This window comes from Ammodytes marinus, assembly GCF_949987685.1.
Source record: "Ammodytes marinus genome assembly, chromosome: 16".
NCBI lineage: Eukaryota > Metazoa > Chordata > Actinopteri > Uranoscopiformes > Ammodytidae > Ammodytes > Ammodytes marinus.
The window spans coordinates 7,779,064-7,796,787 of NC_137220.1; the positions used below are offsets into that span (position 1 = coordinate 7,779,064).

General features: G+C 41.5%; 2 protein-coding genes across 2 annotated transcripts; both read right to left on the reverse strand.

Annotated features, from left to right (window-relative positions):
• Positions 1 to 1,493: 1,493 nt before the first annotated feature.
• Positions 1,494 to 9,649, reverse strand: ube2z (ubiquitin-conjugating enzyme E2Z). Its single transcript, XM_080044649.1, has 7 exons — positions 8,793 to 9,649; positions 7,920 to 7,992; positions 7,501 to 7,688; positions 7,271 to 7,382; positions 5,821 to 5,933; positions 5,380 to 5,470; positions 1,494 to 4,628 (listed from the first exon to the last, which is right to left on the reverse strand). The coding sequence occupies exons 1-7, from the start codon at positions 9,239 to 9,241 to the stop codon at positions 4,446 to 4,448; spliced, it is 1,209 nt and encodes a 402-aa protein (XP_079900775.1). The 5' UTR covers positions 9,242 to 9,649; the 3' UTR covers positions 1,494 to 4,445.
• A 1,645-nt stretch (positions 9,650 to 11,294) lies between these two features.
• atp5mc1 (ATP synthase membrane subunit c locus 1) lies at positions 11,295 to 17,172 on the reverse strand. The gene is made up of 5 exons (XM_080044350.1): positions 17,075 to 17,172; positions 15,483 to 15,530; positions 14,505 to 14,585; positions 13,344 to 13,519; positions 11,295 to 11,785 (listed from the first exon to the last, which is right to left on the reverse strand). Exons 2-5 carry the CDS (start codon positions 15,519 to 15,521, stop codon positions 11,671 to 11,673), a joined length of 411 nt encoding a protein of 136 aa, XP_079900476.1. The 5' UTR covers positions 15,522 to 15,530; positions 17,075 to 17,172; the 3' UTR covers positions 11,295 to 11,670.
• Between the last annotated feature and the right edge of the window lie 552 nt (positions 17,173 to 17,724).

Below are 17,724 nucleotides of genomic sequence, written 5' to 3' on the forward strand. Positions count from 1 at the left end.
AAACAAGCAGCCTAGTCTAATAGGATAAGTACAATATAATATCAAACAATATTAGATGTGATGTGACATATTATTAAAAACTTCATATGGTTATTAAAGGTATAGTTATATATCGCTTTGAGAAACGTGTTAAATTTGAATTCAACCCCATCCTAGTCATTTGGTAATTCAGCTGATCATGTTTAAAATAAAACAATATTCTGATAATTAATAATGAGATGTCCCCTGTAAATAATCACAAACCTTTTATGATAATAAAAAAGCAAAACTGTCAAGCACCATTGCATGTTATGATGAAATTATTTGCCTTAGGCAAGGCAAGGCAAGGCAAGTTTATTTATAAAGCACATTTCGGACACAAGGCCATTCAAGGTGCTGTACACATATTCATGAATGTCATGTATGTAAAAAATAAATGTTCCTCAAATTGTTTTGTCCAGTTAGAACATATAAAATGATACACATGATAAAATGTATTTAACCCAGTGCATCTCGGAAGGCAGACAATAAGTGGATTAACACAGTGAAGTGAGGGGGAGCGGTAAGCTTTGCCTGTATTCAGTTTGCATTTATGGCAACCAGGAAGGGTACACAACATTTCAGCCAAGTAGGAACGAATCATGTCTACAAAGTGTTTAAACAAAGTTCTCCATCTAGTGGACTAAAAGTAAAGCTCCCTCTGCAATCCAATACCCATACTACTATACTATTTAGTATGACAGAAAAATATTTAGGATGTCCCAATACATCCATGTCAAATGCAGCATGACAGAAAAACCAGGATGTCACAATACATCCAATTACATGTTGCAGTATGTAGACCTCAATGCTTTAGTATGTAGTATAGTAAAAAGAAAAAAGTATGGGATTTGGAACGCAGGGTGAACATCCATTCGTTGCTCTTGTACCATTGATACCAGACAAACCCCATTTCAGACTGAAAAAAAACCCCCTGCATTTCGAATCGCATACTCTTTCTTTTTTCTATTCTACATACTACATCTGACGATAAAAATAATCTAGTTGGGATGCAGTAGGCAAACAATTGGGACATACTTTTACTTATTCATTTCATCATAACATTGCGCCTTGATCTTGCCTCTTACTTTTAAATCCGTTGCATCCCTGTTTGTCTTCCTATGGAGGCTCCGTTGATGTGACGTCACTTCAGGTGCGCACTGGATTATGGGTCAGAATCGCCCAAATAGTATGATGTTTTCATCACAACAAATCTCAGCCGGATGTAGTAGACATCCAGGTCTTTCTAACCATCCTAAATCTGGCCAAAAGTATTCGGGACATCCTAAATCTCTTTTCTACCATACTAAATAGTAGGAAGTATGCGATTCGGAACGCAGGGATGGTGGCCAGCATAGTGACATGTTCTATTTGGATTACAGGCCCAGAACAAATATTAACCCTTATGCATTACCAGTGGATGTATACATCCGAAAGTAAAAAAAAAAGGACAAGGCACTTACTTTAGGACTGAACAACATTTTATTCTGTATTTTTATTTTTTCTCCAGAACTTCTGTACAATACCAACATTTTTTCAAGACATGGAAATAAACACTTGTTTCAGTGATCCAGGCTTCATAAGAGCCACAGAAGAACCCTGCTTTAAGTACAACACAAACACAACCAAACAAGGGGATATGATCTCTTCACTTCCAGTTTAGGGAGTGTGTCGCAATCAACATTTTGGCAATCACATATATTCCGCTAGGCGCCGATTATAACCATTCTATAATGTAATAAAAGAAATAAAAAGGAATGCCCTATGTTAAGTGATCCCGATTGAATCTTAAGCAGTGGACCAGAGTTTGACAAATCACAGACGACAGAGGTAAACTGCTCTGTGCTAAAGGCAGACAACTGGAAGACAATGGAAACAAACAAACAGTCATTGATTTGTCGGACCCATTGTCTCAACAGGTTGGAAAGCTACTTGAATAGAGTTTAAGAAGGTTTGCTGACGGTTAAAGAGGCTGTATTGGGACTTAAAGGAGCAGGACAACATTTTGGGAAATGCAGTTATTCCCTTTCACTTTGAGATTGTGATGTGGTTAATGGATACAACTCAGCCAGGAGCCAGTTAGCTTAGCACAAAGACTGGGAACAGGTAGGAAAGACTAGCCTAGCTCTGTACGAAAGTAACACAAACCTGCACCTATCAGGGGATCTCTAATTAACACGTTATGACGTTGGAATTTTATGGGACATGATGTACCAAACCAGTTCTTGGAAAACAATCCCTTTGTGAAACGGCCAGTTGTTATTTTTACACAATTAGATTTTTAACAAATTATAGATAGGTCAATTTTGTCACCTGACGGTCTTGCTAAGCTAACCGGCTGCTGGGTTTAGCTTTACATGTACCCTGAAGATATGAGAGTGGGATCAATCTATTAATTCTCAGCAAGAAATAAAATAAAATAAAATATGAATATTCTATGAAGTTTTGGAGTTTTTAAATCAATACAACACTCTCATCTCTTCCTTACGTTAAGTGTTAAAGCACATGACAAAATGAACCTGAAGTTTCAGTAGTCTGAGTTAGTCAAGTCTTCTTTTAGTGAAAAAAATGTCCTGTGTCCAGAACATAACCACTTGATGTGTGTAACTTGCACTTGTCAGGCCTCATTTGCTTCAGCTGAATTATAAATAAGGATGGCAGATTTTGTTCCACACCTCACAGTTGAGTCGAGCCAGAATTTGGGTATCTCGTTTGTTCAGCAACCAATAAAATGTTTTCTTTCACAAGGCTTTCCCTGCATTCCAAATTGCATACTCTTTCTTTTTACTGTTCTACATACTACAGCTCAATAAAAAAAATTTATGTGGTTAGCATGCATTAGGCATACAATTGGGACATACTTTAACTTCAACGCTGAACTTGCCTCTTGCTTATATATTCGTCGTATATCGTTTTCTTTCCCTTCGTAGGGTCTGTCTATAGTGTACAGTGTATTGTGGGTCAGAATAGCAAAAAATAGAATGCTGATTTCTACACTAAAAATCATGACCGGATGTAGAAGGGCATCTGGGTATTTTCCAGCATGATACATCTATGCATACTAAATAGCAGGGACGTATGGGGATTGGAACGCAGCCAAAGTCTTGCTTAAAAATTTTGGTTTATCTGCGATTTCAGATTTCTTCATTGCCTTACTTTCCCCTTTCATGGGGATATTGTTGTGTTAGCGCCCGACACCTAGAGGTGTAGAGCATGCATCTGAAATGACAAATGAATATTGGTTGAGAACATCCGTTTATTTTCAACACAAGCCATCTTTTAAGTATGAAATCAAATGATGTAGAAACCAGTGCCAGAGCAGTGCAAATACTTGATCTGCCTTATACCGTGGACATCTGTATAGATGCAACCAAGGCCTTTCAGGTCTGGCGTCTTGAGCAGACTGAGTTACTTGCAGTGTGAACACTTATGAAAGTTACGTTTTGCTTTTACCCCAGTTCCGTCTGCCAAGCCTGGGGGGGGGATCTAGCTAAAGCACAGGATGGTTTTGGTTTGTATCTTGTCAGGTTAATCACAAGAGCCAGTAACCGGTAAAGAACAGCAGGGAGGTTCCACATGAACAATGCACCATACAAACAGCTAACAATGAGGGAAACAAAAAGGGCTTAAAAAAAGGTGGATGTCAAACAAATTGACATTTTCTCTTGACGGCTTCTTATCTGGTATACAGATTTCAACTGCACGATTTACAACTGAAAGCCAAATAAGATACACATTTTTTTGTATAATACACAAGAATCATTGTATTCAGAGTGAGTGGGCGAGCTGCTGATGTTAAACATGGCCTAGGAGACAAGGCACGTGGCTCACTAAAGCCTCCCCAAATAGTCCCTGTCTTCCACTATAGCTTCCATTGTTTTAAAGGTCCATTTCTCCTTCCTCCGACAGTGCTAATTTGATGAGAGAGCCTGCTTCTCCTTGGCTCCAGCAAACTCAACGCCAACCCCCCCACCCCCCAGCTCAGACTTTCCCCAGAGTCCCTTAGTCTGGCCAAAAAACCTCTGTCTCTAAACTAACCTTTTTTAATCCTCAAGAAACAATAGCTGGTTCATCTCAAATCTAAATCAGGCATTCGGGGCAGCCCAACTTTGAGTTTTAGAATCAACCCCACGGCATCAAAGTGAAAAAACTGCTTAGCTACAAATACATCGCTCCAGGCGAAATTTTACCAGCGTTTTGTCTAGTAGTGGACGGTGTTAATTTTTTCATGGTCAGAAGATGGTACCATTTCTCTCTCTCTCTCACGCTTTCTGTGACATCCGTACAACAGAAGCTTGATTCCAAATCTTGAATCCTACACTCCACTAAAGCCTGCGGTTTCTCTTCTGTGATTTGAATCCTCCACTGCAAACAAAACATAAAAAAAAGGGTGTGTGTGTCTCTCTCTAGCTGTGGTCCAGGGGCCGTCATGGCTGGGAGCTGCCCTGGCTGTCCGGGTCTGTCCCAGAGGAGCTGGTGTCAGAGTCTGAGTCCTGCTGGTTGTGCTGCTCCTCTGCCTGGCTCTTCTCCCTCACCCGCCGGTGTGTGACGCCCAGGCGAGCCAGCAGGCCCTGGTAGTCAAAACGCCCACGCTTCTCACCGAAGGGGTCCTGGGATAGAGGGAGGCAGAAATAAACGTATAAGAGAAGCGAAGCTAGGTGTAGCCGCAACTTTTGCCACTCACCAAATAACATTTTTAACTAGGGCTGTGCTAAACTATCGACACGTCAATATATGGTGATATTTATTTTCCTGAGTATTGATATTTTTGAGAAAATAAAATTCAGGTTTTAAACGGGTTGTGAACTACAAGCTCCACTCATGTAGATAGGTAGGCTAGTTGACTCAAATTGCTGGTTTTTGAATTTGAATTATATTTTGCGCTTGATTATCAATAGGATTATGTGATGTATAAAGACTACCCAGATCTTACACAGCAACTTGTATTTCAGCTCTTTTTTTTACAATTTCATTGAACTATGTGGAATATCGCAATATATCATAACATGCCTAATATTGCAATATATCATAATATGCGTTGTATCGCGATATATCATATCATAAGCCATCTATTATGATGCATGTATTATTGTGAAGTCAATTCAACTTGTACAAAAGCTGAGACATGGAAAGTGGGCATAGACTACTACCAAGTCTTCAGAGCTGCAGGAGCAAAAAGGTAACCCCAACGGAAATGAGCTTTGGGGCTGCACCTATTAGGGCTGACCCCAAATAGTTGACTATTCGATGGGAGGAGCTTGATTATAATGCACTCACATATTTTCACATGAATATACAAATGGACAATGTTGACAAGGAAAAAAAATTGATTGAAATGAATATCAACAAGTATATCGTCACCTGCATGTTCTGTCCCTGTAGATGCAGTCTCTCTTTGCACACTCCCTCGTAGAAATCATAGTATTCCAGGAAGGACTTCTCCATCACACTCCTAACACACACACACACCACACCACACCACACCACACCACACCACACCACACCACACCACACCACACACACACACACACACACACACACACACACACACACACACACACACACACACACACACACACACACACACACACACACACACACACACACACACACACACACACACACACACACACACACACACACACACACACACACACACACACACACACACACACACACACACACACACACAGACAAACACATGAAATAAACAAGTTAAAGTAGGTCCCAATCAGCTGTAGTATGTAAAATTGAAAAAAAGAATAGAGCCATTGCTACTGCTGTAAATGCAGTTGGTCTCACCACAGAGCCTCAGGACAGGGGACCTTGCCTTCCAGCATGTCACACACAGCCACTCTCATGGTCTCATGGCGGATACACTCGTTGTAGTTCTTGCTGTCTCCTGGGTGACGCTCCTGAGTGACACAAAGAGAGACAAGATTTAAATAGGAACTTTAATGTAAATGCATTGAGAAACGGCTGTGGTGAAGCGGGTAGGGATGTCCACTGGTTTGCAGGGTTGGTGGTTCAATCCCCCGTCTCCCCGCCACATGTTGAAGTGTCCCTGGGCAAGACACTGAACCCTAAATTGCTCCCTACAGTTAGCTTGCACCCTCCGTGGTAGCTGCTGCTATTGGTGTATGAATGTGTGTACGATTGGTTGAATGTGAACAAAACAATGTAAAGCACTTTGGGTCTGTGAAAAACCAGGGAAAAGCCGTGTTTTGATTGCTTCTTTAAAAATGAGTGAAGAAGGCCTATTCAATATTGATATTACCGTAGACCCCTAAGTTGCATATAAACTGATGGCAGGACAGCTGTCTACTATGTGCATGCTCGTACAGTAGCATCCGTACTGCTGCTCCCACATATATACTGTTAACAGAATTTAGTTTGCTTTATGATTGTATAATATTTTAATGCACAATACATGCTTTCTGGCTGTTGAACTTTGTCCCACTAACCAAAGTGTTTTGTACAAGTTGTTGTAGCCTTGAAGAAGAAGCCTAATAAGATTTTGGCCCATACAGAGGTATGACGCATTCATGTGCACAGTAGTTTCACTCCCCATATTCTGTTATCAGACATTGTATGAAGGATAACACCAGCTGAGATGAATTTCTGGGAATATCTACCTAATTAAAAACATTTCTGCTTTCGCCAGCAAAAACAAGGGCTGGACACACCAAACTTAGTATGTGTTTGCGCACACACCACCTTCTCTTGCATATAATCTCTGTACACTGTTCATTCGATGTATTCAATCATGTAAGCCTATTTGTGATACATGTTGTTTGACCCTTGCATGCTGTTTGCAAGTAAATTCACCTACTTCCAAGAAGGCCTGACTCAGTTTCAATTATTCAAACACTTGGGTAGTTTGATGAAATAATTCTAGTAACATATACACTGACAGTTTGTTCGGGCATAAAAATATTCGCCAAATGTGTAGCTTCTGCTTAGTAAACTTGTTCCAAAAAGAACCTCTTAACAGTTGTAAGATCTTCTGGAGCATACACACAGTGTTCTCAGCTTTTGGTATTTAGAATAGAGTGTGTTGAGTGGGTGGGTGGGTTTTACACACACACACACACACACACACACACACACACACACACACACACACACACACACACACACACACACACACACACACACACACACACACACACACACACACACACACACACACACACACACACACACACACACACACACACACACACACACACACACACACACGTACACGTACCTGTTCAAAGCCAGGTTCATTGTGGTAGGGGTTCTCCGTCATCAGAGACTGGATTGAGATGAGGACAGATGAGATACTCTGGGCTGGACTCCATGCTGGGCCGGTCCATGTCCTACACACAGACACACGTTATAGCACCTTATAGTACTTTACAGTGCATTAACATGTGTGTTTCTCACCATGACCAATGACCATCTTAAATTAATCACACTGTATGAATATGGACTCACCCCAGGATGCTGAGGCAGACCTTGCCGTTGCGGTAGAAGTTGGGGTTGAAGCGCACAGTGTTGTGCCCAGTGGTGATGAGCTTGACCCTGGGCGGGTGGATGGGGTAGTCTGGGGGGCAGCGGAACAGGAAGAGGAAGAAGCCGCCCTCGTACGGCGTGTCAAACGGCCCCGTGATCAGAGCGTGGATCTGTAACAGAGGGGAAGGGAAACGTATGTATCTCGGAGGAATGAATGATGTTTGACACAGGGTTCAGAGAGGCGGAGCTAGTAAACAACATACATCATCCACCTCACACCCCACTAAGAGGAAGAAAGAACCTCCCCAGGGTTTCCCCAGTGTGTTCCGTGCATGGCGGCCCACCATCTAATCTATACAGTTATCATGAACTCCTTGTAGCGATGGACTGGGGCCTTTTACCTTGGTCATGTCTTGAGGATCAGGGACGACAAACATCCCCGGTGGAGGCTCCTTGTAGATGGACATGATATCCCTGCAGAGAGAGAGAGAGAGAGAGAGAGAGAGAGAGAGAGAGAGAGAGAGAGAGAGAGAGAGAGAGAGAGAGAGAGAGAGAGAGAGAGAGAGAAAGAGAGAGAGAGAGAGAGAGAGATTAACCATTGCGTTGTCTTTTATATTTAATAAACACAAAAACAGTAAAAAGTTAATGAACGTCTCCTATTTGTATGAATGTTGTACGGATTGGAGACTAGGGAAACAAGCTAGATATTGACACAACGTTAACACCACAACATTGGTGGAACCAAGTTATTTAAAATGTGTTAAGAACTGTATGTTGCTGCGAAATAATGCATCATCCCCTATAATATCAGAATGTAAAGCCAAAGCAGCCCATAATACGAACTGGTCAAACCATTTGATTCATTATATTCCTAAACCTATGCCTGTATCTCCCGAAATTAAGATCCAGAGTGAATGCATTATTCTGCTCAGTGGATTTATTTCTGAGACTGTGAGGTTCGTGTAGTTCTTACTTGGCATAATAACACTGCTGTAAATATATTTGGGCCTGAAATGTGACATTTATTTGAGCTGTTTGGAAAGAGTCCTTTTTTATTTATTTGTTTATTTTATTTCACGTTTTTAAAATCAGTCCTTTTTTCCTCTGAAAACATGGCCCAGCCAAAGCACAATTTCTGCCTACGCCTCCATCAAATGATGACAGAAATTTCATGGGAGATTTCACTTCTGTTTTTAACACACACCTCGTATGAATTTCAGGGCCTTACAAAAAAAACATCCCAGTGTTTAGACACAGAGTGTTCAGGCTATTACCTTTTTATCCGGAGGATGCACTGCTGGGAAGCCTTCTCGTTGTCCCAGTCCGTACTGAGGGTCGGGTCCCAGGATGTGGCGTGAATTTGGGACAGGAGGCCCGCTCCTGCCACCCCGGCGACCCCGAGCCCAACCCCGGGGATAGGTGATGAGGCGTGCAGGATCGGAGACACGGCCACTACGGGTGACGAGGAGCCGGCGGTGAATGTGCCCCCAAAGCCCGTCTGGCTGGCAGTGAGAGCAGACATAGGGGCCACCACAGCGGTTAGGCCACTGTGTGCGGCCGCGGCGAGAGGCGGGTTGGAGCTGGAGTGAGTACCGCTGGCTGCAGGGTGTCCCCCCGGGACAGAGTTGGCCAAAGTCGGCAGCAGCGGAGCCCCGTTGCTCTGTCCGGTAACGCCTAAGCCAAGGGCACCGCCGCTGGACTGCTCTCCAAAGCTGTCCGCCATGGCTCACAAGCTAGTAAGCTACAGTAAGACCGTTATTGTTGACTAATGTATAAAGCTAACTGTTAGCTGCATTGACAGCTGAGTGCGAAGTTACCTCTTGCTTGTTTTGTCTAGTGGGAATCAGAGAGCAGAAAGACGGAGTGGAGCTGAGCGCTGAGGCGAGGCCAGAAAACATGGCATTTCTTCCATCGACATGGTGGCTACTTATCGTTAGCTTCAGTGTTTTTTCCCCCCCAGGCCGCCAACAAAGTATCAAATCATCAGTAAAAGGACCTCGTCAACCTCGCTGTGGTTTGTGAAGCAGCTCACTGTCCGGTTGTAATCGGTTTAAAGGAATGTGTTTTCAGAATATTTGGTTTAACAGAGAGCACGTCCCCATGGATCCACTCTGGTAACGCAACTTCAGGATCTAATTTCTCACTAGCACCAATCTGTCAAGCTAAAGTGATTTAACAAAAATAATAAAGACGACACATCCGGTGGTAACTTCCAAAGTAAAATGATTTCCAAAGTAAAATGTGGGTTTTGCAGGGGTTTTGCAATACATAGCCTACTAACGGTTGTACAGTGAAACTTATAAAGTTATACTTAATTATTTATGGAAAACAATATGAATGTCAAGCCCTTTAAAAATATATATATATATATTATAAAGTCCAAGCCATTTCACTGATGCAAGACAGGATACAAACCAGTGCTGTTTTACCAAATGTGCCAGAGAAGTTAAGGCAAGGCAAGGCAGCAAGGCAAGTTTATTTATATAGCACAATTCAGACACATGGCCACTCAAAGTGCTTTACAGGGGCAAGATTAAAATACACAACACACATCAGAAAAGCGAATGAATAAAACATTTAAAAGCAAATGAATAACATTTAAATTAAATTAAAATTACAGGTTAAAATGGAAACAGAAAAGTCTTCAGACTTGATTTAAAAGAGCTGAGAGTTGCAGCAGACCTCAAGTTCTCTCGGAGTTTGTTCCAGAGATTTGGTGCATAAAAACTAAAAGCTGCTTCTCCTTGTTTAGTCCTAACTCTGGGGACTGTAAGCAGACCTGTCCCAGACGACCTAAGGGCTCTGGACGGCTCATAACGTATCAGCAGATCAGTAATATGTATTAAGGAATAATTAATGATGAAGGGAACACTATAACATTAACATATAATACAGTTAATTTATTTAACAGTTAGGCACTACACTGTGATCTAAGAGTAGTTCTCGTTTTAACCTTGTTTCCGAACTTTGTATGGAGGTCTCCTTGACAGCTCAAAACCACTTACACCAAAACTGACCTTGCGATTTTTTCAAGTCAATAGCTACTGTGAAGACCTGCGAAATATATGACTAAACATGACTGAAAGAATGTAGTGTGAATCAAGTACCAATTTAATTAGGCTTGTGGTGCAACATGTATTTGCATGTTTCAGCCAATTCTCTACAGTCCTACAACATTTGCTCAAATTAAGCTCTGTGGGGTTTTTTATGTTCCTAACTCCTAAACCATTAGTTTCATTTAACTACAGTATGCATATTTACAGACAAGCTGGTGATAATTCTACAGTTTACCCAAATAGTATACATTTAAATATATTTAGGGTTTAAGGGGTAAAGGCTATTTGAAGATCAGAGACAGACGATGGTTAATTTAATGTTAGAAAGCACAATTTCCCTAATTGTAAACCAAGAAACTAATGGGCTGAAAACAGCTGAGGCCCAAATGAGGTGCCAGTCAGTTCACTTGACTGAGGCTACAGGTTGAAAGAACACAGCTAAGCCCAATGTACATTAAGATGAAAGGACTACCAATTGTTGTAGCCTCTTGACTGTCAAAATGACCACATTTGAAATTTGATAAGTTTAAGTACTAATATGAAAACTGTACTCATACCATTTAGGTTAACGCATCTCATTTGGACAGGCAGTTTGGAATTCTCTACAACTGGCAACTCATTTTGTAATCTGCCATAATTGCCAGGCATCATAAATATCTTACAGTAGGTCAAAGTGGGATACACTTCTTTCATAAATAATAAGAGGCCAATACACCCGAGTGACATTTGAAGACAGCTGGTTTTATTTTCACAGTACATGTATACCCAGCAGTTCATTTGCTTAGCAATGAACAAGATTAAAAACACCACAGACTGTTTTCAGTTATCCCAACCATTTATTGTGGACAGATTATTTATACTGAAGTGAGGTCTTACATAAACTTCTGAAAAACAAAAATAAGCAAAGGAACATACAAATGTAGGATTTGGAGGTGTGTTACCCTCAGATGAGAATATTTTTTTTCTTCTGTTGATTGGAATGGCCTGCCAGCTCATTCAGAGAGTTCCCGTTCTCCGGATGGAAAAGAGGGAGCGAGGGAGGAGAGGAGGATGAAGGGTTTTTCCAGGGAACTAGGGGGTGTGTGTGTGTCCAGGTTTACATGGCGAACAGGATGAGGAACGCCACCATCAGACAGAACAGACCCATGGCCTCAGACAGAGCAAAGCCCAGGATGGCGTAGGAGAAGAGCTGCTGCTTCAGGGAGGGGTTCCTGTGGAGGAAGAATCATATGTTAACTCAAATCAAAAGACAAACATGTGTAGAAAAAAAAATAGTCTTGCAGAGTGGACAAACTTTCCTTCTCAAGACATTAGTGTTCAAAAGATTTGTTATTATTCCCTGGATACAAAACCATTGGAAACCCAACTGATGTCACTCTGCAATTACAAGACCAAACCAGTAACAACACTGAGCAACAGTTAGAGGGTTGTTTTTAAGCAGTGCTTGTCTGTTTTCCATTTTAGACAGTCAAACTTTTGGATTGGGTCCTAACCTATGTCTTGGGTCACACTCTGCCAAGTGGAACCATGCCGTGTTTAAGCGTGATGGGTCCCCCCCTAAGCTGGGTAACTATTAGCAATTAGCCGATAGCCACATTAGCCGTCTCATTTATTATTAGCCATAGCTGCTAGCGTAATGCTAACTTAATTGCCACCTATTGTACATGAGTGTGAAGAACAAAATTAAACAGTTGCAATTGGAAAAGAATATTCAGGGCGGTGAGCCCAACTAAGCAGCCGTACACCGTGGTGAACAGTTGTAGTTTAATTGTGCATTAAGGGGACAGGTTAGATAGCTTTTACCTTCATCTTTGACAGAGGTAGTGCGATATGTCTGATCTTAGTCAAAACGCAAAGCTAAAAAAAGCCCTCTTTCTGCCTATCTCCTTTTCACAGCACTCAGATGGCATCCGCTTATTTATATATAATAATTATAATAAAAAGAAATAAAAAATAAAATAAAAAAACGTTAATAATCCCTATATACTCCCTGGAACCGATTTTGACAGTATCTGCATATTTTGTTGAAGATTTACGCGCTCGGAGGTGAAGTAATGGATGCGCTATGACACTTGGTGATGTAATATCCTCCTAAATGAGCAATACTAATACTACTAACTTTTATATCCAAATATAAAATTATTTGATGACATTATATTGCAGTACTAGCTTCTTGCAATTTTTTTTTTAAATAAATAAAATAATATATATATAAAAAAAAAAAAAAACGAAGCTCCGAATACTAATTTAAGCTCCAAATACTAATTTTCAGAACGACTATTCGAATAATTCGGCATTTACACCCTCAGGAGTAAATGTTTGTCCCTCAGTTGCCTGTGCGATGTGGACGTGCAGACGTTGGCCTGGCAAATAAGCTTGTTCACCTGGGATTTAACTTTGAATTCTGTTGCAGCGTTTCCTCGCCAAGACAGTTATGATCATGCATTCGCACCTAGGTAAAAATAACACTATCACACTCCCAAATAAAAGGCCACATTTAAGAGCCCTGAGAGTGGCAGAATGCTGTTAATTAGTGGGCTACCCTATGTTAACGCAGCTTCACAGGTAAAAGGTTTGGAGGAAAGGCTGTTATGTTTATGTCTGCATTGACTGAATAATTAAATAAAAACCTGCCAGTTAGCATTTTTCACATATATCCTTTCTAGTTGATTTCAATTATAGGCATCTGTTGACCCTGATGTGAACACTGAGCCGACCTTCAGGGTGCTGTGGAAGACCAAAATATTGACTCAATAGTAAAATCGTCACCTGGCATAGCCGATGATGAGGCTGCCGAACACTGTTCCGATCCCAGCTCCTGACCCGGCCACGCCCACTGTGGCAGCACCAGCTCCAATGAACTTGGCGGCGGTGTCGATGTCCCGGGACACTGCGCTGGTCTGGAAGGAGCGGCTCACCAGAGACTGGCTGACTGGCAACAAGGCCTGGAGACAGAGGGGAGGGAACACACACTTTAACTCACTGAACTCATTTTCAAGTGAGGCTTTGATTTCAGTGGGAAATATTCAATAAATAGTTAGTCTGTGCATTTCCTCCTTTCCTTTATCACTAAAATATGTACCATTTATTAGATAAAATTAGGGCTGGCCCGAATGCCATTTTTCAGGCTCCGAATATTCGTTGGTTTTTCCGAGCGAATATTCGTTCCAGAAAAACACACCATCAAAAACAACATTAAAAAAATAATAATAAAAAATAAAAATAAAAAAAATAAAATAAAAACGTTAATAATCCCTATATACTCCATGGAACCGACAGTATCTGCATATTTTGTTGAAGATTTACGCGCTCGGTGGTGAAGTAATGGATGCGCTATGACACTTAGTGATGTAATATCCTCCTAAATGAGCAATACTACTACTACAATATTACTAACTTTTATATCCAAATATAAAATTATTTGATGACATTATATTGCAGTACTAGCTTCTTGCAAAAAAAAAAAAAAATAAATAAAAAAAAAAAAATATATATATATATATATATATATATAAAAACGAAGCTCCGAATACTAATTTAAGCTCCGAATACTAATTTTCCGAACGAGTATTCGAATAATTCGGGCCAGCCCTAGATAAAATATCACAGTTTTAATAGTTGAGCAAACCTTGTCTGTGAACTATGAGGGCTAAACATAAAATAAATGTTCAATTAATGGTGATATTGATTGAGGTCAAATCGCCCAGCCCTAGTATCAAGGAAGATGTTTCTTGCCATTTATACTTCAGGTAGCTATCCCTTTAATAATTCAATCTGTGAAAGAAAAAAAAAAAAGACGGCCTATATAGCACTGCATCCTATGATAATGGCCATCTCTATCAACATCCAAGTATTTGTCCGGTGTGTCAGCAAAGGGGCCATTGCCAGTCAAAATATATGCAATATGGTTGAGGTTGCGGAGGCACTGACCTGCTGCTCCACTGAGGCTTCAGGTCTGTTGAAGAGGGAGACTGAGACAGGCCGGGCGAGGACTCTGGACCCCCCACGCAGCTGCAAACACAACAAAGATACGTTTTATTATTTGTCATATGCACAACAATTATTATAGCAGTAATTATGAAATTCAGAGTTCTTATGCTCTCTCTAACAATGCTCTACAAAGTGTCAAGTGGAAAAGGAGATAAGATGTCAGCTGAGAATGAGATGCAGGAATGGCTATACTATAATTTAGCTTTTTAAGATTAGAGTTTGTGATTAATTTAAGGAAACCCCTCTGCACAATGCAACTTTTACAAATCAAGACATTTTAACAACACTCTTACAGAAAAGCTTTCAGAGTCTTACTATCAAAATGATTAATTCATCCAAGTTTTAGATAGAGGGCAATGCAGCTACATAAACACCCGAGTGACATTTTGCTTAACTGCCATGCATCTACCATATAATACTTGGCTCTCTGCACAGTTTCACGTCACATCAGTGAGTAAAATAAAATTGATAACATTTCTGTATCAAAATCTGGTTAAGCCCACTACTAAAAACTACATCAAGACTTGTTCACTATCTTATTCTATGATGTCCTCTTCCTAAAACGGTGACGTAAATATGGAACTCCGTCCGTGCAACCCCTCAATGGCTGAGATGCCCTACATGCTGGAGGGTCAGCTGACAATGCAATGACCATGGGCCAAATATGGCTGTCATTCATAACCAGCGTGTCCTTGAAGGCAAACAAGGATGCCAGAAGGCTCGTGCAGCCATCAAACTGTGAATGAAATTATCGTTAGGAATCTTGAAAGATATTTTGGTTCCAGCAGTTTGTTTACACTTTGATTCCCTAAAGTACATTCACAAGATAACTGCCGATTTACAGTTTCGGGCTTCATTACACTACTATTACATGTCTACAGAATATTATTCCCCAAAAAGTATTCGACTTTGACTTACCACAGCTGGAGAAGTGACAAACTTGGCGCAGGCATACATGGCTGGAAGCTGTAGGAAGAGGAGAAAACAAATGTTACATCGATGGTCAGTGTTCTCATGCACTGTCCCTTCATGATGATCAAGCTCCAGTGTTCTGGTTAAAGGCTGTTGTTGGACAGCAATGCAACTAATGAGCCGACAACACCAGTCAGACTGGTGATGGCAGGAGCGATTAGCAACACAGATCAAAAAGGCAGACATGCAAGAGGTTGTGATGTATGGCTCATCGGACAGTAAACTACCACACTGGAGCAAACTTGTACAGCTACATGCATATAAGCTGCTGAAATTGATAATCTACACTGAGTTTGGTCTTAATGTCAAGGCAAAGAAATTGATCCATCTACTCCACAAGGACAAACAGGAGAGTGAACAAGGAGGCTGCAGCTTTGTCACTTTGTTCTTCACTGACCTGTAGCTTTGACAGCTCTACTGAAGACAGAAGTTACCATAAGTTCACAGCTCAGGGTCAAAGTATGTACAAAACACACTTTCATAATTGTGTGCAAGTTACGTTACATTAAAGGTCCTCCATGTGAAATAAATCAGTTTCATGATGAATGCCCTGACCAAAGACAAGAGTAAAGTCAGGAGTATGCAAAAGGTCAAGCTGGCAACAGGTTGATAGAGAGCAGAGCCATTCCGGTGTGTTGTTCCTGGCCAGTTTAGCCAAGAAGCTAATCCAATTACATTGTCTGGTGCAAGGATCAACTCCGAATAAACTGCTATATGTTCACACACTAGCTGCAGAATGAATGACTTTAACACTCCCATATTCAGACGCCATTAGCCAAACCCTCGAGGACATGACTGCTTGGAGTAGGGGCCTAATGATCCAAGATTAAATATCACCAGTACGAGAATCCAGCTTTAAATGCTCGCAAGGCCAGAAGGAAGGTTAGCCTGTATGTTCGTGTCAACCGCTTAGGGGTTTGCTTTTAGAAAGGAGAAGCGACGGGGCTAAGCTAAGATGCTAAGCTAACCAGCCTGCACAGCTGAAGGTCAAAAATGAGCCACAGACGGGTTGCATTGGAACAGGGTCGCATTGGGAGCACTCCCCGCCGCAATACACTTGGTGCAGTGCAATGACAGTGGGACGACATGACACGCCGGGTCCCCGACAGAGATGCCCTTGCAGCGGTGGACTGGTTGAGAGCACGGTAGGCCCCAAGTGTGTCAGACATTTTACATTCAGTGTCTCTCAGCGCAGCTCGTCCGCGCTGTGTCCGGTGTGTTACCCTCTGCTCGAGCCGGGAGTACAACCGCAGCAGCCGGCCGACACGCAGCACACACGCTCCTACTGCTCCGTTAAACTGTCACAGAGGTAAAACCAAGAGCACACAGTCCGCTCCGCTCACAAGTCATTCACAGAGACCAAGTCATTGAATGGCCGACCTAGCTCGCTGGCTACCAAGTGTTAGCAATGACTGCTAGCTTTACAAAACGTTTCTGCACGACTCATAAGCAAAGTTCAAATATCAGACAAGTGCATTTAAAACTCGCATCCAAGTTAGTACATTTATGGTGTGTGAGCAATGAAAGGCAAATATTACCGGTTGAGTTCGGCTTTCGGAGGGTCCGGGATAATCTGGTCTCGCACAGCGGCAGTCAGTGAGTGTAGGAGGAGGAAAACTGTCACCTTGTATTTTATAAGCTCAGCGCCTACGTCCTAAACGCCCATTGGTCACAGAGAACAACCCCTCATTCATAATTGGCCCATCGTCACGTTACGTCCTTAACTCTAGCCTATCGGATAGAGCTTTGTTGAACTGCAATCAATTAGACTGGCCGGAGGCTTATGTAGGCGGGACCAAAGGTACTTTGATCAATGCTATTGGACAGTGTTGCCGGGAAAGACGAGTTTATGAGAAACGACCTTTCAAAGCACATCCAGTGTCCTATGTAGCAATTGGTCAGTCAATAGGAAGTCTAGCCTTTTGTAAATGCAGTGTTGATTACCTCCAGTCTACACACTGTCAGAAGACCATCAATTCTGCTATTTTGGAAAATGTCATACATGCACAATTTGTTACTAAATGAGTCAATGACAGAGGGTATCCATAAAGTTAGAACATGTTTTGCATTAACAAGCTACACAATTATATAGGCCTAGCCTAATGCATTCTCAAAATTTTGTTTAAATCTGATTATCATTTAATTAGAACATGCCTTAGAGGAGACAGACAACAATATTGACAATATT

Coding starts and splice junctions, on each gene's coding strand:
- ube2z (XM_080044649.1), bottom strand. CDS start 9,241: ATGGCGGACAGCTTTGGAGAGCAGTCCAGCGGCGGTGCCCTTGGCTTA. Junction 7,689..7,919: donor ATCCTCAAGACATGACCAAG/GTAAAAGGCCCC, acceptor CCTCTGTTACAG/ATCCACGCTCTGATCACGGG. Junction 4,629..5,379: donor TACAGGGACAGAACATGCAG/GTGACGATATAC, acceptor CCTCTATCCCAG/GACCCCTTCGGTGAGAAGCG.
- atp5mc1 (XM_080044350.1), bottom strand. CDS start 15,521: ATGTATGCCTGCGCCAAGTTTGTCACTTCTCCAGCTGTG. Junction 14,586..15,482: donor TTGTCACTTCTCCAGCTGTG/GTAAGTCAAAGT, acceptor TTGTGTTTGCAG/CTGCGTGGGGGGTCCAGAGT. Junction 11,786..13,343: donor CTCATCATCGGCTATGCCAG/GTGACGATTTTA, acceptor CTTCCTCCACAG/GAACCCCTCCCTGAAGCAGC.